The sequence below is a fragment of the Embiotoca jacksoni genome, unplaced genomic scaffold (genome assembly GCF_022577435.1).
Source record: "Embiotoca jacksoni isolate LCO1_2020_lvr unplaced genomic scaffold, fEmbJac1.0.p SCAF_22, whole genome shotgun sequence".
In the NCBI taxonomy this organism is placed as follows: domain Eukaryota; kingdom Metazoa; phylum Chordata; class Actinopteri; family Embiotocidae; genus Embiotoca; species Embiotoca jacksoni.
In genome coordinates this window covers 3,679,146-3,703,771 of record NW_027185363.1, presented here as the reverse complement: position 1 = coordinate 3,703,771, position 24,626 = coordinate 3,679,146, and the positions used below count along the sequence as shown (strand labels likewise).

Sequence of the window (24,626 nt, the reverse complement as noted above, 5' to 3'; positions counted from 1 at the left end):
TTTATTTACACTTTAAGACTCAATAGCTAAAATCTATGACTAAATAGAAAATTCCCTTTGAGACATTGAAATCTATGTGTATTATTCATGCTTCCCTTCTACATACACTAATAAAAATGAGGAAAAATACTGCACAAATGTTAGACAATTCGATTTTTGTGGTGCCAAAACGCCATTGAACAGCTATAATGTTTATTACTACACGGTCAAAGGAGGAGGAGACATCCATTTCCTTTTGTGAGCCATCCTCCTCTTCCTCTCTCCTCGCTCTGTTTCCACCATTCCTCCTCTTCTACTCATCCCATTCATCCAGTAATGTCTCCATGTCTCTCCACAGGATTGAACACAGAGCTGGTGATGGCGTGAAGCTGATGAAAAGCGGCGTTGTGAGCCATCCCCAGTCTCCCATGCGCTCCGAGAGTCTCTTTACATCTCACTGAGCCCAGAAAGTTAACAGGCCCTGGCAGGCATCTGAATAAGAGGGAGGTGCAACCCCGATTTCCCAGTTAGACTCTCTCTGTGATAGCGTTGTAAACACTGGGGCTTAATTGGGCGACCGGCCAGTGAACAGCTTGATTTTCATCAGACGTTTATTGATGCTCATAGCTCCATGAATTGGAATGGTGGAGCACGAACAGGGCCTCACATAAATCACAGATACAAGAGAGGCATAAAGATTTGTCTGTTTTCAACCTCAGCGGAGTAGAGCGTGTGGTAAGACCCGGTGTGCTGGTTTAGCATCACATACTCCTACTTCTTTTCTCTTTGTTTTATTGGGTTGTTTCGTGTGTGTCTGAGTTTGTTCTAATTGGAGGATCACAAATGAAAATGAGGAAAAACACCCATTATTGGAGAGATCTATCTAACCATTCATTCAGGGTTTCAGCACACTCGAACACTGGCAATTAATGAATGAATGCATGAATAAGGTTCTGCAGCCTGAATACTCTTTTAATGAGACTGCTCTTCTCCTTCGTAACTACTAATGACCAACCAATTACGCCCTCCACTTATTTAGATTTTAGATTTAAATAAGTCTTTACTGTCTGCAGCTGCTAAGGTTTTATCAATACACAAACTAGAGCCATAACACAATTACTAAAAGCACCACACTCCTGTCTCTACCTCTTAAATGGGCTCGCCTGTAAATGTTGGGAATTGCTGTAGATGTGAGCTGACATGGTTCAGAGGGTGAGGTTATGCCTAGAAAAATATTCGGATTGACAGCCGGGCTGCAGGAGAAGAATCTGGAAAGGAAGAAGAGGAAATTATCAAACGAGAAGTTAGAGTGTTAAAACATGTGTTAGATTTGAGCTGATTTCAGAGGGAGAAGCCACACTTCCTTTATTCTAGTTGTGATTATATTTATTTAACCACTGTAAACATCCCCTCCTCTTGTTGGATTTGATTTATCATTTACATCAGTGTTTCCCAGTCTTTTTCAGCGTACTCCTGACAGCTATATCAGATGGGCTTGTGTATCCTACTCCTTTTTTCTAGCTTATTAGTAGATGGAATTTTTTTTTTACCATTTTTTTCAGTAGTACTTACCTGCAGAGAACACATAGTGGCGTGTGAATTGATGTCAGGCATGGATTCCAGATAGTAATTATTTTCTTTTTAGTTTCTGTCAGAATTGCAATCATACAACTGAGAAAAACAAGGCGCTTCAATAATTTACAACAACTATTACATTTTGTTGTCTCTTCTCGTAGTCTTCATGCAGTTTCATACCTCTTCCAAACCGATGAATGAGGTGGGGATGTTCTATGTATTTTTTTTGTCAGTGATCACGGGATGATCTCAGGTCATGAAAATTCAGACAGGACCTGGATCAAAACCTGGGAGAGATACACGATAAACAACTCATAGGCTAGAAATGTGCTGGACAGGCAAAAAAATAAAAAAAATAACAACCCAGGTTGAGCCATTCACATTGGAATCTACCCTTGTTTGACCAGTGGGTCACAAAGCTGAGTAGAACTATGCAGTTTGACCCCTTCAAACACCTTGGTTCACCCTTCAGTCTGAAATGGGTCTTAATTAGCTTACATCTAAGTCAGTGAGACAACAATAGTGGGTTTAATATTGTGGCAATAACAACATGTCCTCAAACCAAAACAACACAATACTGTATTGATTTCCACCGACTCCCATATGAGCGTTTTATTTCCCTCTAAAGGACCAACATGTCTTCACACCTGTGGAGGAACATTCCTTCATCACTGGGTCTCTCCGTCTCATCAGGTTTTCCCGAGCTCTTGAGGTCACTATGTTCTCCTGAACTCTGTGTTGCCATATGACAAGGTCTGTTATGGCTAAAGAGAAAGACAGTCTGGTGTTCCAAGGTTTAACCAAGTTTTAAGGATGAGACAGGCGCCTCTCCTTATCCGTAGATACAGAACATTCTGGAGGACAATATAAACTAGAGCTGTTTGGGGAGGAAGTCAGAGATGGATTGAGGAGACCCCTTTACACTTGTCACTCTGCCTCTACTCGATTGAGTCTGTCAATAAATATTGCTGTTGATCATGAAGTTGGTGTCCTGCGCTCTGGCTTCATGATTTCCATCACAACACTTAAATGACAGAATGGGTAACAGTGACATGTGGTTAACATTGTGAAGAGGTTGCTGTTTGGCTAGGTCAAGGCACTATGAGGCACCAAAGGTTTCGGAAAAGATCATGTTTGGAGTTTGTTACGCGACCTACATTACATATGTTAAATACTTTACATAAATTAAAATAAGTCAATGTTTACTTTGGTTTTCTTACAGGACACAAATAGCACTCTCACCTCTGGCAAAATCCACTACACAACAATAACACTGTTGTCTGTGTTTCTTGGTTGTTTGTATATAATATATATAGATATATATATACTGTATTGTATATACTGTGCATTTTATATTTAATACTTTTTTACTGCTATTTTATTGCTTTTTATTATTCTATTATTATCTTATTGCTTCCTGTATGCTGCTGTAGCGAAAAAATTTCCCCTTGGGGATTTATAAAGTAACTACCTACCTACCTACCCTAGCAGTCTCCAGGGGGAAAGTCCGGTGTTTGAGCCCATTATAATTTGTAAAACCACGAGAGGTTGTAATTCTAAAAGCAAATATGGGTCTGAAGCTGTTATTGTTATCAGTTTGAGGACAGGTTGCACCAAAAATGCTGTAATGAAGATCAGCATCATGCAGCTTTGTAACCCTAATTGTGTGCTTATTTTCCTCCAAACCACAAGTACTACTGTACTATACTATACTGGGTGTTCTGTGCTAAATGTTTGGCTTGCGATCTCTTTAGTTTTCACCAGAAGAATCCTTTCCTCTCCAAACTTCCCAGATGGTTTCATGTAAATAACTGGTCCAGGTCCAATCACGTAAATAATATATACATATATATATATATATATCACAAATAGGCAAAGTATAATAGTCATATTAATTTTAACAAACATTTATAACATGACATATAACTCATACGGGCAGCTGCATTTGGTCAACACATATGGCTTAAATCTGTTTATTTTAAGCATTAGATTGTCACAGTCAGTTTGTTTTTCCTGCTTTGCCATTTTCTTTTCAGGATTTGGGGCCAAATTGGAAATGGAGTTAGATTTTTGTGGTGTGCCAGCAGGGATCCTTACACCCCGTGAATCAGGTGAACTACACAAAAGTCCTCAGGAGCCATTCAGGTTTGAGAGCCGAGACATGTGAAAGTGTCTCTCAGGGCTACAGTGACCTGAGGGACGAGCTCAGCAGACAGTTTGTTCTGCACTTAATGACTTCACCTACAGGGAAACCAATCCTACATGCCCGAGACTTTAGCACAGTGCAAGTAGTGTGTGTTTGTGTGTCTGTGAGATCTTTGGATCACATTTTCTATGTAAGAGTGCATTTTAGCCTTTATTCAATGCACACAGTTTGGAGGTGAATGATAACCGTGCTGTAATGGTATGCGAGTCAGTCTGCCAACTTTATTTGTTTTTATAGTTAAAAGCCAGGAATAAACAAGGACTGTCAATTAGAATACTTGAAGGGAGAACCTCCTCATCTTCTGTTACATAAACTATAACACGTGTGCACAATCAAGGCTGTTGTATGCAGCCATGTAACACATGGTTTGTGTTGAGAAATTTCCACCTCAAGGCAGAAGTGTCTATTTTTAAATCATGCTGCATAAACACAAGCACACGGTGGTCAACACATGTTTAAAGACACATTTCTGCTGTCAAGTTTTCTTTCTCACACAAACTGATGTCCACTTACGCAAAGTGCACTGCGTAGGGTTAGACACCGGTCTGTCTCGTTGATTAACAGCGATTACCTGGAAGTGGGACTGGACACAGATAATAACGAGATAAGAAAATGTGACACGGTAAGGAGATTAATGCAAGCCAAAGATTCAATTACTGTCATATGGATATAAATTGAGGTTGAACAGCCGAGCGCCTTTGAGTTTTAAAAGTATTTTTTTTCCCCCACAGTGGATGTTAAAAATTTGTAATTGAACTTGTTTGCTGTGTCAAAAACGTTCCTGTAGCTACATATTAGAAATTAAGCATCTGCTTCAGTCTGAATAAAGTTTGTCATCATGTTTACCTAAATGGGTATAAAGCAGCATACAAGGGCTGACATTTTAAACACACACACACACACAGAGAGAGAAGGGCAGTGTATTAATATATTACTTGGTTATCTTATGACCACATAAGGTTACATCAGGGCCTGTGTTTGTTTTAAGACTGTCTATCACACATTTCTCAGTGTCAGAAACAGGAGGCAAAGTCTGTCTGTGAGAGATAATGACAGCATTGTTCATGTAGTATTGATCTGCTTTAAAAGGGTTTTAAGAAATATGTATTTGTTTTCTTGCTGGGACTATGTCTTTTTGGTCAGTATAATTAAGCTACAACCAGGCGCGTGTTATCTTGTTTTAGCTTAGAACAAAGCCTGAAAATAGGGGGAGGGGCTTGCCTGCCTCCTTCTCAAGTTATCCTTTTCTTGTCTATAAATGTGTCTGTCTGTCCACTTCTACAGATATTATGAGTCATTCATACTTATTAGTAATCATCTTTTTTTCTCACCACCTTCAACTCAAATCTCCATGGCAACCACACATGTTGGCTAACATGACTCTTTATTCCCACGGTGTGTAATTTTTCTTCTTTATTTGGAAATACCGGGTGAGCATAGAGGAACTTAGAAAGTCCCCATTGATTCAAATTATGCACTTTGGAAAATATTTCCCTCACTGCAAGCTGACAGCGTTAGTCTTTATTTATTTATGCAGTAGAATTGGCCAAACTTCTCCACCACAAGCCAAGAAGGGCACGTTTACAGTAACATAAGGTCTGGACCTAGAAAACAGTGCATGTCATATGAGAACCATGCTGACATTATTACATAATTAGATGTCAAAATGGGCAACTGACTTCATAGCTGGAATGTGCAATTATAGGTGCCCTTGTAAAAACCTCAAGTTTACATGCCAGCCAATAGCTCTTTGTTGCTTCTTCTTCTTTTTTTTTTTTTTAAGTAAGAGGCAATTCCTTATATAGCCTAATCACATCTTTCTCTGTGCCTGTAGTCACGGGGCTGGGCCCAAACATTTTACAGGATTGAATCACTGCTCAGGTTTGCCTCTGGAGGGACTGGTTTTATTAGCAGGCTATTTCTGGATACTTGTCAGATTCCACTACGACAACCCTTTAGTCACTTTTCATTAGCGCTCCCATTCAAGAACTCACAGAGTGCACAGTGTAGGGTTCGGGCTCACTCATGTTTCAGTATATGTTGGCAGATCCAGTAGCGATTGGTAATGCCCTCTTGCATAGGCCAGTAATTCCACAAGGCTTTATTTAATGCTGCTGGTAATGTCACAGTCACTTTTTTTGCTATCATAACTGTGTGATCGGTGATCCAGCGGGAGCTCAGTGGTCTTTCCTGCAATTTGTTCAGCTGCAGACCCAAAGTAGGATAAAGGTATATATTGTATGAGGTTTCCCTCATACGTGAGCTCCACTGTGAAAGGTTTCTATAAAACAGATGGGAGCTATACGCCCGTTATAGCTCAGGGTCAACGCAGTATAAATTGAGAGTAAAGTTTCTATAGAGGAAATGGGACGTACTGAATAAGAGGGTCACTGCAGTGTAAGTTGAACATAAGGTATCCTCAGAGTGAAGGGAGGGTATAATGGAGTCCTTATTATAAAAGAACAAAACACAGTCTCTTTCAATAAAATGGAAAGAAATAGCAGCTATTGCTCATTTGTTGTGAAACAGCTGCAGCCTGGTTTTTCTATTACCTGAAAACGCAAATTGTTGCATAAGATCCAACACATTTTTCAGGTTATTCTATGAGTCATCTCATGGTACAGAAGCATCAAAAACATACAATAAATCAAGGATGTTCAAAAAAAGCCCGCAGGTTTAAAAGGGTGTCTGTGGATTTTGTAGATATATTCACAGAAAAGATGACTTCTACATGCAGGTTTTTGAAGTAGCAATGAAAGGCAGCAAATGGAATATATAGCGAAATGATTTTCATATAAACTTCAGTAAAGAAGGATTTCCATCAGGGGGAGCGCTGCGCCACTGAGGTCATTAATCAACACTAGCTCGAGGTGACTGGACACTGTAGTGCTTCAACAGCAGCCAGGATATAGTTTCACTGTGTAGCAATGCACGCCCTGCCGACCAGACAGCACCCTCTGTGCTGGGAGTGTGTGTGTTTGTGTGTGTGTGTGAACGGCTGGTTGCTATTTGTCTGAGATGGCTCAGGCACACCTGCAGACATGGTGAGGCTTGTCTCATCAATTTTCATGTAACCATGCCCCGTAGCTACAAAAGAGCACACTGCATGTACAGCCAGTCAGATGATCACAAAGTGGGTTTTTGAGATTATCAGACAACAATTTGTCCATCTATACTAGCAGCAGTAGCTCAACAGTAGTGCTCTGACCATATTTCAGATGAAGGACATGAGCCTTTTTGAGTTTTTAAGTATCACAAATCTTGTTTGGCGTTTTCATTAACCACCAAGTGTATAAAAGTGAAATTGCTCCTTTCTTATTATGAAAAAACAATTTTTTTTTAAAAATATTTTATAAATTCTTCCGCTGATGCTGAAACTGGAAGAAAAACTCCAGTAAATGAGCAGTTTCTCTAAAAGGATATGTTTTTGAAGGAAATTCATGGTGGTTGTGGGACCAAACTACACAGGCACACATTAAACACTTATGCATGTTCACAAGCACACATCATACAGGATGTGAGTGCTTACGCAGTGCACGTGTCAATGCGCTTTTACTCGTAATACCCCTTTGAGGAGACGAATAGATCGACTGCTATTTAAAGTAGGTTGAACACTTTTCTTTTCTTATCTCTTACTTGAATAAAAATCCTCTTTTGCGTGACTGAACTAAAAGGGCACTTGCCACAACGCCACAGGCGTAGTAAATGTGTGTTCCTGCATGTGTGTGCGCACTTCACATGACCTCACATTCACATCTTGCTTGCATCTGGTTCTTACACCTGCGGTATTCATAACACATACACACTTGTGCAGTTTTCGTTTCCCATTTTCTTGTATACCCATTTTGAGGCTCTGAGATGGGTGGAGTGGTGTTTGCTTGAGCAGTCATTTAGTGTTATTATGTAAAGTCCTTAAACCTTGCCTGCAACTTATAGTGGTGTTGCAAGGTTTTCAGATTAGTGCACATAAGGAGGAGGGTTGTTTTTTTTTTTAGAGGTATTCAATCCTGCATTCTTGTGCTTTCATGTCACATGTTTTTACTTAGTTTACCTAACTTTCTGTCTCTGTCCGTCTGACGTAATTCAGCGCTTGTTCTGTGGCTAAAGTAAAGCAACCACAAGAATCCAGTACGCCATGCAGGAAGCACAGAAGCACAGACAGAGGGCCCATTCTTATACAAAGTGGGCAGGGTGCAGTGACGTTGTGACCAAAACACACACACTCACAGAGAAGGAGGAGGAGGAGGAGGAGGGGGAATATGGGTATAGAGAGGGAAATAGGAACAGAAAGTGAAGACTTGTCAAGATGTCTGGGTGAGCGGGACCAGAGCAGAGCAGAAGCCAGATGCCAAAACAGAAACAACAGGAGTTTGAGCAGCTGAGTGGATTAGACAGGAGGGGAGACCTGACTTGTAACTTCACAAGTACACACAGGGTAAGGTGTTGCTTTCAAAGAGATCTTGAGTGCCAGCAAATACTTTAGAACTGTCCTGAGTGCTTTATATAAGCTGCTTTTTGTTGTGGGGTTCCAGGTTAAACTGCCGCTGCTTTAGCAGACTCCATTTAAAAATCTTGTTTTGGCAGTTGTTAGATTTGACAGGATGTTTGACAAGTTGCAACGATAAGCTGATAAGTTTCTTCCTGACAACGAGTGCTCTAGAGTGTCACTTACATGCTTTATATATATTTTTTTTAAACAAACTACCCATATCAAATATCAGTTCATGAAAGGAAAAGTTTCATTTTGACATTCATTGTAATTTGCAACATAAAATATACCGAATAATGTACTGATTTAATACTGAGGGTTTTTATTTTCTCCTCCTCCTGGTCTTACTGTATGTCCTCCACTTTGCCCCTTTCGCTCAGTCAGGATCAAGCTGACACAAGTCTGAACTGTAATGAGCTTGTGCACTTGCTCTTGCTCACGTTAGTGAACTGTACTCCTCCAGAGTATCAGTAGGCCTGTAGCTACCAAAGCAAAACAGCTGCGCTTTGTGATCCAAAGTGTTGTTGTTTTGTTTTTATAAGCTGTCTGTATCTGTTTGTTGGTGTTTGACTTAAGTCAAAGTACAAGTGTTACTGGTGCCTGTTGGAGGGTCTGCTCTGACCGTGTGCTCGGGGCAAGTCATTAAAGATTCCTGCCTTGCCTTCTGTCGCAACTTTGTCTTTTAGGTCGCATATGTTCCTTAAAAAAGCAGCAGGGGCTAACGGAGTGCAATCATAACATTTTTTCTCAGCCCCTTCCTGGCTTTGTGTGCCCCAGAAATGGCCTTTTCCTGTATATGAATATCTCAAGGAGAGCACAAAGTCATGAGAAATTGAGGAAGCCAGTGAGAGTCTCAGAATGGCATTTCAGTGAGATCATTTGAAGAAGGCGTGTATTCAAAGAATGGAGTCTCATTGAAAACATACTTAGAGTTTTTTGTAAATTGCGAATATATTCTCTTTATGCTTTAAAAGGACCTGTATGACAGACCAACCTCAGCTCAGAAGTGCGTCACCAGCAGTGTGAACATCCCTATTGCTCTCACAGGAATGCAAATTGCCTAGTGAGAAAGAGATTCTTGGCAAAACAATAGTGGCAATCATATTGTTTACTTTAAAACAATGTGTGAAACAACCTGAACTGGAAAATATTCTATTTTATGTTCAATAAACCACTAAACACAGTGGTAAAAATAAATTATATTATAGCACCACTCCTCTAAGATGATTTTTATTTATTTTTTTATATTTCCTTTGTTAGTGTGAACATAGTAGTTCAACCATGTATAAACATCACCTACAGTGAACTCATTTTTCCTGGCAGGAGACTATAATCATCATAACGCTTAGTGACTTACCCATTCCTTTTAATGACTTCACTGCTAACTCACTGTTAGCTGTCTCTTTTATACAGCCAGATCCCACCTCTATGCAGCTCTCCTGGTCTTTGTCCCGCTCTGACAGACTTATACTCTTCACTGTACGGTGGCTTCACATGTTGACAGTGTTTTCACAATGTGAGGAAGATCAGGGCGAACACAAAGGTATTGCAGCTCAGCCAAACTTGTCGCAGCAACATGCACTTGCAGCCAAGAATGATGTGGCAGTGAAACCACAATGTGCACAGTCTTTGGAGCAGTCTACAGTCAGGTTTACATCCAAACATCTGGATTAATACACATGTCCATCCACTGCTGCTGATGTTTTGGTTCATGAGGATGAAGAGTTGAGCTGTCAAGTGTGATTAAACCAAGAGCAAGACACATCTGTGATGTTTTTGTCTGCCACCATTTTTCTTCTTGTCAGCGGAGAACTGTGGGACATTGAAGTCACACTATTCGTTCACTATTCACTCATAAGTCTCATTGCGTTTAGATTTTTTTCCACTTCAGCCAATCATAAATGAAAGGTTTTTTTATTTTCAAATTGAAAATTTGATGGATGTCTGACCTTCTTTGTAAAACTTTGATATGAAAAAACAAAAAACGAAAAATAACATTTAATTATATATCTGGAAAGAAAGAAGCGCAGCCTCTAATGTGGTGATTTATTTTAGATCAGTTCTATTTTCTGAGATGAGTTTACTCTTTTTGAACTCTAAATCTGAAGTTTTGGGTACTACTTAATGTTAAGCGTGTAGCTTCCTGTTGAGCAAATGAGTTGCAGAAAAGTTAGTGGTGCTGTCTGCGGGTAAATAAATTTCACACATGAGACACGCCGCACGGTGACAGCCACACCGAATCTATTTCCTCTCCGCTTGCAGGTGCATCGTCTTCTATCTCTCTCTCTCTCTCTGCCGAAGAAGCAACCAAATGTGAGATGAAAATCTTTTCTCCTTTCTGCAACTAGAATACAAAGAAGCTCAGTAGCCGAAAGCTACAGAGACTCTAAGGAGCATACTTGAATCAGATGGTGTTTGAAATCATTTGAAAAACTATAGTTGTTTAACACCATTTAAATAAAGATGTTGCCTGAAGGCTTCAGACTAAATCAAACAGTTTGTACTCATACCAAAAAGGAGCAATATTACTTTTATTTTTAAGATTGACTTTTCTTTTGCAGACCAACAGAAGCTCCTCACTTCTCCTGCAGGATATCTGTTAAAAAGAGGTTTTATCTGAGGTCAGAGGAAAATGTAACTATCAGAAATTTATAAAAAGACAGACTCCGTTTATCGGCCTGCAATGGGAACCATTAACTTGGTATATTCATGTGAATCTTCTGCAGCAGGCTTCTCTCAGGCCTTCCTCTCTCCCTCTTTTCTTCTTTTTCAGACACTCTGTCGCACTCTCCATCTCAGCGGGGCTCTTTAGAAAGATTGGTTACCTCTATCTGTGTCTTGTCTCCCACCAGACAATTTCTTCCTTTCTTTCTTTCTTTCTTTCTTTCTTTCTTTCTTTCTTTCTTTCTTTCTTTCTTTCTTTCTTTCTTTCTTTCTTTCTTTCTTTCTTTCTTTCTTTCTTTCTTTCTCTCTTTCTTTGTCTCTTTTGTCTACCTCAGTGGGAGTCTTAGAAATCTGTCCTGAATCCTGAATGACTTCTCTGCAATATTAATGAGGGGAAAGCTGAAAAAAAATCCTAAACTGACATTGACAAGAGGAGGAAAGCAGGAGTAGAGATGTTAAAGACAGAGACAGAAGACAGATGGATTGGATGCAGGGAAAGGGAAAGAAGGAGGAAGATGAGCTGTCTGCCTGAAACCAAATTTCTGTCTATGTTAACCTTATCTCTTTTTTTTTCTTTCACAGACGCACTTGCATTAAACCACCTTTCTGCAGCTCGACAAAACCCATCTGACAGCCAAAGGGCAAGAGGACAAGAGGTGACTCAAAAAAACAATTTGAGGAATGTGGAGCTGCATAAACAAACTTGGCTCGAGCGCAGAACACAACTGACTGATTTCAAACAAAAATCCATCAAATAAGCAAGTGAGCTTTTGGTCTTTTGGATTTGTTTGAATAAATCAGCCTCAGAGCTGTGTAAACTCGCATCTTCATGAGAAGAAGGAGCACATAGCGGTTCAATGTTAAAACAGCAAATTATCTGACCCGACAGCTGTGGGATTGATGGGTGTTTTGTAAGTAAAACTTGATATCTTACATCTTATAAACTGGAGCCACATCACATGAAAGGACTTTTAACTCAAACAAACACCATATCTTCATTACTGTGGTGTCTCCAGCAGCCTAATGTGCACATTTACTGTCTCATAAACTTCACAATTCTCTAAAGGATTTATTAAAACGTTAGAACAGCGAGCCAGTCTCAATTAGAGCAGGAGTCCCAGCTCTGTATCTTAAAGCCATGGATGGGAAGACGGACAGCATACAGGATTTTTTCAACCAACTTTGGAGCTTTGCTACAGACAAACACAACCAGGGCGTCTACAACACCATCTGCCTGGTGGTCCTCCTAGCTCTTCCCCTGCTGGTCCTCCTCACCACTGTGGTGGTGTGCTGCCACTGCTGCTGCTGTCGCCATGCCAACGGCTGCTGTTGCTGCTGCTGCAGAGACGCCATGGCAACATCAAGGTCAGAAACAAAGAAGAAAAAGAATTCAGCCAATACGGAAGACTTGTGGATCTCGGTCAAGACGGGGCCGATGACGCCCGACAGGGTGGCTCTGGCCGTGGTCTAAGAATCCATTTTTTGTTTTGAGACTGCTGATCCTGGGTCAGCTTGTGCAGCAAAGCTAGTGGAGCTTCTCACAAGTGTAAAACTCAAACTATCTTGGAATCAAAGGAGGCTGAAGACATTGTTCAAACTAACAGGAAGAGTTCACATCTTGGCAGACACAGATACGGTTGATTTATGTAAACAGTGTAGATAATGTTATCACTTTGTATTCATGTGATGTCGTGCGTGTTGGTTTTATGACCATGTTTACAGCATTTTTATGAGCTTTTTTAGTGTGTGGTACATAAAGGAAGAAATATGCAGACAGAAGCATATATATATATATATATATATATATATACCTGCAAGTGTGAGGGAGAAGTACAGTGTTATTGAGAGCACTTTGTTCTTAGAGCTCCCATGTGAAATTCATTGCGTCTGTATTTGGGAGAGAGAGACAATTTAAGGTCTGCCCAGTAGTCAAATGGCTGTATTACTGCCTACTTTTCACTTTCAGGCTGCAGTGTCGACTGTGTTTGACTCTCACTTTCTGTCTTAGATATTTTCCAACTTGTTTACCCACTTTGGGTCTTTACAGAGAGTTGGACTATTCAGGTCAAATGAGACACGATTTATAATCCAAAAGTAAGAAAAATCACCAAAAAGCTCAAATAGTACAAAAAAATAGAATAGTTGGTTAGACAGCATCTATAGAAGTCTGTAATGTTTCTTGGTCCTGTTTTCATTGAAATTTTAGACTGAAGTAAAAAATGATTTACTTTTACACCTACAAGCAAACTTAAGAATAAAATCTATTTATTAAATTCTTTATGACTTGAAGATGTTTTTAAATATAAGAGACCGTAACAGGATTCGTGGTCAAAAGTAGATCCTGGAAACAGAGGTGAACATACACAAGTTGAATTTTTTTTTTGAATCATTACACAGGAAATCATTGAGGTTAAAGCAACATCTATAATTTAGATCATTTTAGTCCACTATATGAATTTATTTTGAACATTTGAGGAATTCTTTTTCTTTTTCTTTTTGAAAACAACACAAATTAAACTGGCATTAAATGTGTTTCACTTTTCAAAGTAAGTTTTACATATGATCTCAGCATGTGTCAGCAGAATTTTTGCTCCAGATTCTTCCTTTTTTACTAGCAGCTAATTTGGATTAAATGGAAGACTATAGATTGTAAGCACTGAATACAGATATAATTAATCAAAATAATAAAACAAAAGAGAATAAAATTATGTCTTTGCAGAAAAACACAACAAATGTGACAAATTGTTGTCTTTGACTGCCTCTTCCAGCTCTGAACATACAGATCATGTCGTGTGATCTGTTTAGAGCTGCTCCTGTTTAAACCTTTTAATGTGTATTTCTCAGATGTTTGATGAATAGTTACATCAATAATGTTTCAAAACACAGCAGTGTTTTAACTATATTCTGTTGAGAAGCAAACACACTTATGATTTATTTCCTCTGTGAGTCAAACTCTTCAATTATTTACGTAGCCTATTGCTCAAAGTTATGTGTTAAAGCAAAAATAGTTTGAAGAGTATTCAAAGTTATATTTTAACTAATTTAACCGCATATTTTTGAGAAACTCTGAAATAATCAAATGATTTGGGATTCGAGTGGATTGTGCCTGAAGGCTAATTTTTGGATGACATCTCAAAGCCCAATTAAGCAGAAGGGTCTCAGCAGTATCATCATCATCTTTATGCATTAGCTTATTCTGGCACTAAGTTGATCTTCTTGCTCAAGTACTGCCGGGAAAACAGGCCCCACTCATTCCATTACAACTCAGACAGAAACATCCCCATGTGGAAATTGCAGTTTGTCTTTTCCGGTTCATGTTCACAGAAAGGGACTGTACATGTTGGGCTAAATTCGAAAGCCTGAAAAAAAAAAAAAAAAAAAGCCTCAGCAATACATGATGACTAATAAGCACAGCCGCCTTAGACCGTAAGGTTTGCCAAGAAAGAACATCAACATGTTCAGAGGTTTGCTGAACATATCATTGTGGTTTGTATTTGTCAGAGATTTACAGTTTTATATATATATATATATATATATATATATATACTAAGTGGAACAATTTCACAACATAACAATGATGATAACAGGGGTACATAAGCAGATAAAAGAAGAGAGACTAATGGAATTGTCCCAACATTGTGGGAAATATTATTTGTTTTTTTGGTAAGAGTTAAATGAGCTGTGTGCTAAATATGTAGCCACAGCCAGCAGCTAAGACAGTTCGCTTAGTTTAGCAAAACAAACTGGCAACAAGGATTAATAGCAAGCCGGGCTCTGTCAAGCTAACAAGGTCATTATTAACACATTTGATCTCATCTGTTTACCAGTGTAAAAACAGAAATTCACAGTTTTGCAGGGGGGGGGGGGGGGGGGGGGCGGCTACGTTTGGAAACCAGCAGAGACTCCAGGAAGTTGTTGGTGGCTTTTGTTACTTTAAGCACCAAACTGTTTCCAGTCTTTGAGGTAAACTCAGCTCACCGACATGAGAGAGGAAACCACCTTCTCATCTCGTTGTCAAACTATCCCTTTAAACTACAAAAAAGCTTTTACATATAAGCGAGTTCAGGAATAATCTACCTTTCCAACCCGACATGCTAAAACATCCAAAAATGAATCATTAGTGATTGATTTTAAGCACTGTGGCTGAAAATAACACTCTATGTAAGCACTGATTTTTTGTTTCTAACAGTGGTAGAACTTATTTTGCTTTCAGCCATTTTACCAAGATAATTACAAGGACAAATGTTGGGGAAAAAAATGGGGTTTTCTGTCTCTACCAAACACGTTCAATTATTCAGACGTGAATGCTAATCATTTTTTTCAATTTCTTCCATCTCATTTGCCTCCCGGCATGCATTCAGTTACCAGCTGACCATGAGTAACTGATGCTAATTTCACATCTGTCATCGGTTGTATTGTAGGTGGGGTTTTTTTTCACAGCCCTCTGCTATATTAATCTCCAGTTTTTGAGATCACTTTTTCTCTTAACATGTTCACACCACTTGCGCCTTTCTCCTCAACACCATCGTGATGTCGAGCCTGTTTTGACTTCATTCACTTTTCGCAGATCATGGTTTTTTTTTTCCCACGCACCATATAAATTAGCAGCAGGAGTCAAGGGGAAGGAAATATAAGATATATATGTTTTGCATTTTCACTTTGTCAGTTTTCTGTGGTCAGAGGGAAATGCAGGTGAGAGGACTTGTCATCTGTTTGAACAGCAAATCTGTCCCCCTGGATAGTTTTCTATACGATAACACAGGTTTGTTTTTTTTGGTGTTTTTTTTCACTCCATCCAATTATGCATGACATTGTATATTTAGGACATGTTTTTGTTGTTGCGCAGTTGAAAAAATGCTGAGGTGATTCTTTTTGTATTAATTATGCGCCTGGCTGGGTTTTGTTGGTTGCTGTGCACGCATAATTTATCCTGACATATTGAAATACAATGACAAAGCACAATGTGGAAGATGACAGGAAGAGGAATAAAGTATTTTTCCAGCTTCATGAAATCTCGTTTATCTATTTCTGATTTAAATTGAAGGTAACAGAGCCTTTACATTTTGACATGAAGTCATTATGTTTAAGTGTGCGCGGGACTCTTCATTTAATGTGGCTGCCAAGAGAATATGCTCATGAAAATGTTGTGTCCATACATCCGGTTCATTTGTGCAAGTCAGTGGAAAACAATGCTCCTGATTATTTTTGCAGAGTGTCAACACACTACACTTACAGGAGCTGTGACTGGCTGGGAAATCGGAGAACAAAAGCCAAACAAAAGAACTGCATTCACAGAGCATGATACAAGCTGTGCACGGCTCCATGCTGCAACATTTCCTGTTACACAAACATCATCATTTATTTGAAATGAATTACAGAAAAAAAGTCAATAAAAGGGGCGGAGTAAGGTTTCTCAAGGTATAAACTGTGTAATTAAACAAAACTGAAAAGCTGCTGAGGCATATGCAATTACTCAGCACTTCTGCCTCCAGTGATCTTGGTGAACATGTAATTTCCATCATCACTTTGATGGCCGTAGCCGAGAAACCTTTGATGCAAGTAATCAAGTTTGGCTGGAGGAGCAGTTCATCTTTGACAATGGATGTGTACTTTGCACAAATTTGTTCCATCTCGCACATCCTGATTATTAGCTTGCGTGAGATGATTGTGAGCATTAGCATAACTTGAATATCAGCATGTAGACATTTGTCATTCTTTAAGGCCTGAGGTTTCTTTGAGAATCGTCCTTTAAAACTTTTACAACAAAAAAAAATTCTAGCACCTTGCATTTGATTTGATCAGGAGGTGTATCCAACTCGTTGACAACTCTTTTTTTTTTTTTAACGCTTATGTGCACAAGCCAATGTGTGATGAACGATAACCAACAACCAATGTGATGACAAGAAGTCTAACACCTCAGGTCACCATTTGAAAGTACTCATTTCCTTGTAGCTTAGCTAACACTGAACCGCAACACAGTTGTGATGCCGCATAAAAATACCACTCATGTCATTTAGCGTGTTGAAATGATCTGGTATAGTAAACTGAGAAGGCCTCCGAGCTGTGACTCCTGACTTTTGTTGTAAGAGACGTGATATACTGTAGTAACAGGTGCATCTCACGTTGTTAGTAAAATTAAAGAACGACTACAGAATGTGACGAATTGAAAAATGTCAATAGGAATCAATCAAGAAAAACAGCCCATGAGAGGTTCAGGGACCCCTGGATAAGAAACAGTTTTTCATCCAAAATGTACCATAAAATGTATACATTTTCACCATGATGTCGGATCAGTCGGTTGTACTTAGTGTTCCTGTGTCCGTGTTCCCAATCAAGTCAAATGTCAAACTGTCTGATTTTCACTGACTAAAAAGTTGAATTTCCATGACCTGTAATAAACAGAAAAATGTTTCACCTTTTTGCTGATCAGACAAAATCCAGCTGTTATTTTATTCCAAAGTAATTTGGAGTTTATTTAACAGTTCAAAGGCTTGTTTAGTACAAAACCTTAAGTTTTTTTTTTTTTGAGCGGCTAATTCAATAAACTGAGCACAATATTTTGTTATTAAATGGGAACAAAATTTAAAAAATTTCCTCGGGCTGCCCCGCCTGAAAATTCTCTTCCACTGGGAGCAGAGCAGTGAGGGGGGTAGCATGCTTTTTACTGTGGGTGTGGCTGTGTAGGTCTCCTTCTCCCATACCCCAATAGATTAATAGTAGTTATACAAACTTTACATTTGGCTTTTCTGTCATCTACTCAACCAATCATTGAAGTCATTGTTTTGTAGCCAAAGCTGTTGAAACGTATATTTTCCTCCATGTTTGCGTTCGTTAGCAGTGACAGGAAAAAGCACATCTTGACTGAAGTGATTGATAACGAGCAGGAAGGGGATAAAACCACTCAAGAAACAAGTTAAATAAGACTATACACAAAAATACTTGATGAAAAATATAAACATTTTGATAAATGGCAACTAAACTTTAAACATGCTTCTCCAAAACTCTATGATATTCCATGATTTGGCTCAAAAACAGACCAAATCCCTTGACTTTCCGTGTCAAGAATAGACTTTATATAGGTTAGGTTAGGTAGTTAATTTATTAATCCCCGAGGGGAAATTTTTTTCGCTACAGCAGCATAAAATATCATCATTCATATTCATTCAATGATATTCCAGAAATTCCATGAACAGTGGGGAACCCACTGTGTGTTGTGTTTCAGTGAATATCTCAACAAATAGAACTTGATTTCAGATGCTTTCACTTCTTTTTCGGTCAGTTCTCCTCTCTTTCCACAAACTACTCACGCTCCACCCCTTCAAACAAACACTCCGTTGTTGCATTACCAAGTTCTCTCATGGAAAAAATACATCACACTGAACCTCAAGGCGTAAGTGTCAACCCGAGTGACACAGGCAGACAAATGTGTATGTCAGCGAGCTTATACTGTACACTATATATACAGGAGAGAAACAGAGAGCGAGGGAGAGAAGGGGCAGAAGGCTCCGTCTGTTTATTCTGGCACTGAGCGAACCATTTGCTTCGCAAAGCAATGGCAGGAACCAATCTCCTTAAAGTAATTTGCAATCACTGTGGCTGAAAAGGCCTCTTGCATCAATGAGCTTTTGTGAGACATTTAATTTCAAAGTTGAAATGAAACGCTATGCGAGAAATATTTGCTTCCAAATTTGGAGGCGGCCCCATACTCAATCTCTTATTTGGTTTTGATGACTAAACACTCAGAAATATTATCTTTCCACCAATGACATTCCTGAAGAGTTCCAGTGTTGTTCAAAGAGATTATATCTGATATCTCTATCTTTTCATATTTAAATGGTGTGATGTATTCCTTTTTATATCCTTCCCATACACTTTTAGCCTGTGTAAAAATGGCTCCGACCCAGACAGCCAGTGGGCCGTTACTGTCTACAGATTGAGATAGAGAATTGGGAAACTGTTAACAGACCAGACAGCAAACAGTCATCAGTTCCTGAAAGTACAGTTGCTCAACTCAGTGTGATGAAAGTGGAGCATTGTAGAAACACTGCAGATAAAACTGAGTGTCAGTGCTCATGTTTCCACCAGTTGCAGCAATGCTTGGTTTAAATAATTCAGTAAATTAAAGCAGGGGCAGTTTAACTGAGAGGTGTCATTAAAGGTTTCACAAGAGATTAACAATATGCTCCAACTGAGTAAACTCCACCTGCTGATAAAGACTGTGATGCAGTTGCAAACAGAAGAGGCCAAATTAATAAATTCTGTACAACTTAGCACTGTGTGAACCTTAAATATCACTGGACTACAGCTATTGATATTCTTGAGGTGGATGTCTTACAGCAATGCTCGTAAAGGACCTTCTGTTGTCAGCCCACCCAACTATTGGAAGGGTTATCATCTGATGACAACAGTATCATCAGTTGTACAGACACTCATGGTCTCCACAGGATAAATTTGAATAACTTTCGTGATCCCCTGACTTTTTCATCGAGCACCACCCCGAGTTTGACATTTTTGGTTCAGGGAACAACTTCTGGATGGATTGTAATGAGATTTCCTAAAGATATTCTCCCAACAAAACTTTAATAAGGTTGGGGATCTCTGTGTAAAATTACATTTTAAAGTTCAGCTGAAGGTAACATGGGGCTCAGAGAGTCTGCAGTTAGATTGATATTCTATTAAGGACAGTATGAACAGGAAATATAATTAAAGCAACTAATAACTATGTGAGTGTAGGTATGTGTACAGATCTGAAAAATATGAATCACTGTGATAAAGCAGCATTAGACTTGAGCTCAAAGCTTTACTGTGCGTACATACAGCCTCAGAGAGCTACTGGTATGGCTGTAGATTCTTTGAGTGGTTGTGTTTCCACAACAGCAGTCATGAAATAATAGAACATCTTATCTGTCATTTCCACAGTAAGACATTCAATCTTCAACCAACCTCATTAAAATCTGCAGAGAAAAAAAGATGGAACTACTTTGCAGGTAATTATTTTGTTCAACCTGGATCCCTGAAGGCCTTGGTTACACCGAGGTGAGGAAAATGACAAAGTCTTCATGTAACAAAACTTTTTTATTCTGTGAATGGCAGCATGGCTATGAATGAGCAGTTATAATGTCAGTTTGACGATACAAATTAGTTAAGAAGTTATTCATATAGAGGTTTTTAATTCCTTAGTGAGACTCCTCATTTCTGACCTTGAACATCCTGACTGAGGATCGGCTGGATTAAAACCGTACAAGCCAGGAAAGCTTAAAAAGAAAGTTTTGGGGAATGCAAAATGTATGAGGGGTAGGGACGACAAATCAGTTCTGGCAGATTAGCTGAAAGGTTGATTGATGTGCTCCGTCCTTGTCACATAAACCACGTTTGTAATAAAAGTGTAAAAAATGTAATTAAGTAAAGTCAAAGTCAAAGCAGTATTAATAACTTGTGTCAGCCCTCCAGATTGAAAACAACAGTTTGGTCATTAAATTCCTGAGGATGGGGCAAACAAACTTCATTCTTATTGACATTTGACACGGGCACATCACAATGATTGATACGAGCTGTCCCTATCATATGAATGTAAAGCAGGAGCAGTGGGGCTATTCCAGACAGCCATCCGTTGTTATTCTCTGGCTCGTCCTACACAAACTGATGAGATGTGACAGCGTTAGAGGCACAGTGGCAGCATAATGTGATGCAGCCAGCCAGCTTCATAATCAATAAACTCAGGGGTCTAACTCTAATAGTCTACATCTGATCCATTAACAAAACACACAGGCCACTTTTTGTTTTACATTTATGCTATTTAGACAATACTACAATACACTCAATTTCTTCCTAGGACTTGAAATAAACAGATGTAATTCACGTAACCTGTGCTACTGCCCTGAGGCTAAAAAAAAAAAAAAAAAAAAAAAAAAAAAGGTTTAAATGAATGCAATAATTGGAGAAAAAGTTATTTCTTTTCAGTCTACTGTTTCCTGATTTATAGTCAAGGTTTCTACTAGAATCAGTAAAACAGAAGTTTCTAAAATTACAACAAAACTACAAACAATTCAAAGGCAGTTTTGTTATTTGCCACTTTCCTACAATCACACGAAACCTATGGATTTCTGATTTGAATACAAACAGATAATAAGTTACTACTGCATGTGAGCTTTTCTTTATTTTCCCATAAAGTTGACGAAACATTGAGGCACATTGATGTAAATAGACCAGTGATGAATATATTGTGATCCGAGTACCAAGACATACCTATGTGTGTACTGTATGTACAGAAACACCAAATTCTAGCGTGAACGCAGATTACTGGGACTGATGATGTCTGTTGTGGTTTTAGGTGCTCTGCTACTTCTCCTGGAGTTTTGTGGCTCTGCTTTTTTCCCGGGCCATCAACGATCGCCTCTTCCTGCTGGACAGGGCTCCCACAGGTCGGATCTTCATTTCGGTAAAGTCGAGGGATGTTAGGTGGCCCTTCCATGGCTCCCAGTTTACTCCCTGACAGCAGAACAGCACATTCAGAGGGAAACAGAGGAGAGACAAAGGGGAAAGCAAAGTGTGTTTATACAGAGAAGTTGTGAGAAAAGAGACAGACAAGGAGGAGAGAGACGGAGTCACGGAAGAGGCTAGCAGCATGACAGACAGGCTGAATGACAAAAACAGTAATAAATACCAGCCTCTGGCTTCATTTCATGTGAGAACAAACTTGTTTTGGCCGTTATTGCATTTCACCGACAAACATTGCAGGAGACATCTGCAACAGCAATATTATGGATGAAATCGTGACGAGAGCAGAGACATCCTCCGGCATTTCCTTTGGTATCAGTCTCCCTTATAATAACTGTTGTTTTTACCCTATTAGCCTGGTAAAACACACGTATGGTTTATAGCTGGTGTGAGAAATGTGTTTTATTATCACTGCTGATGGATTCTGGCCATTTCTGCCTCACCTCAACAGTCCAAAACAAAACAAGTAGAAGTGGGCTGGAGTGAAGTTATCTTTGATTGCTGACCAGAGAGCATTTTCTGTTGCCATTCTGTGAGCACCTTTAGAAAATATCCCAAATGATAGTGATACAGTTTTTAATCATGATGGTCAGTTCTGTTTGTTGCAAATCCTGACAGAAGTAGCAGTTTGTTGTGAGCGGAGGCTGTAAATACTGTTTCTTTGTACGTGTTAGCAGGGCTAAACACAGTGAAAAAATTATTAGGAAAAAGAAACTCCTCCAAACTTTGTGACTAAACCTCAGAGCTGAGGTTTCCAATAAGTGTTGAATTAAACAACACTGTGAAAATTGTATTTTCCACAGTCTTTTGGGGCTGAATGGGATTCAGAACTAGAAGAATAAAACCGTTTTGGGATCCACTAGCAGTATTTTTCAAAACCATGAATCTGCTGTGCCGTTTAGGGAACTATTGTTTATCTTGTCATAAATGCTCGATTTAAATGGTAGAACTTCAGAAAAAGTTTGCAAATAAAGTACTCTAATGGGAAGGTTGAAGTGAGGCCATGATGGTTGGGCCAAGCCCCTTTTCTACTGCCGGTATCGGCTCTACTCTGCTTGACTCCAATAACTTTGGTTCCAGGTACTTTTCTGGATTTCGTTTCCCACTGCAGATAGAACCCCATTGAAGTGCAGTTAAAAATACACAATGCCATTTTCAACGTAACACAGTGGAGGATATCGTTTTCAACCAGAGAAATGTTTGCATCTTGAGTAGTCTAGTGAATAAAAAGTTGCCGCTACCATAGTAGCTTGACTAGTTAACAACAGCAGGTTTATGCAGGATGTCCCAGGTCGTGCATGCAGTGGCTTCTGACCAATCAGTTGTCTGCAGTGTTTTCACGTCTTAGGTTTTAGTGTCGGCTCAGCTTGTTTAGAACCTCGATTGGAGGTGATGCCAATAACAGTACCAGATACTATCCACAACTTTTGATTGATGGAAAAAAAAAACGACAACAAAAAAACAAGGGCGTAGAATCAAATCGAGCTGAGCATGTACCAGAAGTTGAAAAGCGGCTTAACTGCATGTTATTATACTATAAAACTGTCACCACATAATACCGTCAGTGCCTCCTACTGGTATGAAGGCAGACTACAACACCAGAAAAACTGGGGTTTATAAAGTTAATTTCCATAGCTCACCCTTAAACTTAATCAATCAGGACGAGAGAACTAATGGTATTAACAACAGTATGTGCTACAATGTATAGTTCATTCTGCGTATGTATGCTGATCTAGACTGCATATACATAGAGAGAGTTTTTACATAAAGAGCTTTACAAGGGACCTCTAATGTATCACACACTGCCAAGCAAGGTGCTTCACGCCGTACACATGTTGACTGGAGGAGCAAGGGATCTAACCGCTTACTGATCAGTGGATGAACCACTGTGCTAAGACTGTTCTTCCTTATATATTGTTCCATTTTAAAACCCACACTGACAAACTCAGACCAGGCATGACAGCGCCTCATGACAGAAAGGTACATTTTCCCCTCATGATCCAACAACCCCGAGTTCAGTGTTGTAGAACTGCCAACTTGCTCACTCACCAAACTGTGCCTGTTGTCGCCCCATTTCCCGTTGAGGTTGGCCAGGTGACAGTTTTTGTACCACCAGGCTCCGCGGTGAGTCAGGGCACAGTTACCCAAAGCGATGTCATTATCTGAATCGACAGTGGTCCAGGGTCGGCCTTGGTGGTAGGTCATAGCATCACCTGAGGATCATAATTAGGACTGTAAAACATGTGAAAACGTCATCCAGTTCAACATTCCTCTATCTGCCATATAGTTCGGATTTTGCGCTTCACTCTTTTTTTTCCTTGTGTGTTCACTGCTGGAAGGAATTTAATAGACTGCCATACAGAGCATGATGCAGTACTGCAGTATACTGCATGTTGTTTCTGCGCACAGTGGTATACAGCATGTAGACACAGCATCCCATTTGCTGTGTGTCTGTATCTGTCTGGCTTCAAAGCACACTTAAACCCTCCCTTCTTCAGATACCATCTTCCCTATATAGCTACTGTCTGAGACTGAAAGTAAGATTGTAAAGCGAATATCCCGCCGACTGTTGGTGGATATTTGCTTTCTCAGCAACCCTCAGCACGATGGGTGGGGTTACCTGCTGCTTGAAACCACTTTATTCCTGTCACTGTCTATTTCATTGCTATATTTAGCATCACTTCTTCTCTATAACTCATTCTATTTGAGTGTCAGAGAGAAAATCTTCAAATACTGTTTTCACAGCATCAGTCTTTTATATGACATGTAGTTGTAGGAGCCAATGACCCCACCTGCTGTCCCACTGTATTTGCCGACCGTGAGTTTGAACTTCTGCTTGACTGGTGCAATCTTAAAGCTGTCATACACAGCGTAGGCCCTCTCTGAGCCCACGCCCAGGTCAAACCTCAGCTCATACTGAGTAGGAGTGTTGGTCAGCTCATATATCTTGTCCAGACCTGAGGGGAACAGACCAACAGATAATGTGAATGAGAGAAGAGATACTCTATTACTGTTCATATGTGCATGTTTAAATATCTGCAGAACTATCCAGCACAAAACACCGGAGTGCTCACCAATCCAGAACTCCTCGGTCATGTCGCCAAAACCAGCGATGTACTGCCTCCAGCGTTTCATAAAGTCCAGCTTTCCAGTGGTTCGACGCTGAAGCACCTGAAAGCAGCGAGCAGAAGATTTTCACTGACAGATGTTAAACAA

At 39.5% G+C, this 24,626-nt stretch overlaps 2 protein-coding genes across 2 annotated transcripts in view; one reads left to right on the top strand and one right to left on the bottom strand.

The window, feature by feature from the left end:
• The first annotated feature begins 8,036 nt into the window (after nt 1-8,036).
• Nucleotides 8,037-13,445, top strand: LOC138202936 (uncharacterized protein KIAA0040 homolog). Its single transcript, XM_069157312.1, has 2 exons — nt 8,037-8,195; nt 11,496-13,445. The coding sequence occupies exon 2, from the start codon at nt 12,052-12,054 to the stop codon at nt 12,382-12,384; it is 333 nt and encodes a 110-aa protein (XP_069013413.1). The 5' UTR covers nt 8,037-8,195; nt 11,496-12,051; the 3' UTR covers nt 12,385-13,445.
• Nucleotides 13,446-20,974: 7,529 nt separating this feature from the next.
• The window catches only part of tnn (tenascin N), a 36,511-nt gene continuing 32,859 nt past the window's right edge, over nt 20,975-24,626 (bottom strand). Inside the window, exons 16-19 of the mRNA XM_069157310.1 lie at nt 24,485-24,581; nt 24,203-24,367; nt 23,460-23,623; nt 20,975-21,401 (exon numbers count right to left, since the gene is read on the bottom strand). Coding sequence (XP_069013411.1) covers nt 21,252-21,401; nt 23,460-23,623; nt 24,203-24,367; nt 24,485-24,581 — 576 coding nt within the window. The 3' untranslated portion in view covers nt 20,975-21,251. The remainder of the gene's footprint in view (nt 21,402-23,459; nt 23,624-24,202; nt 24,368-24,484; nt 24,582-24,626) is intronic.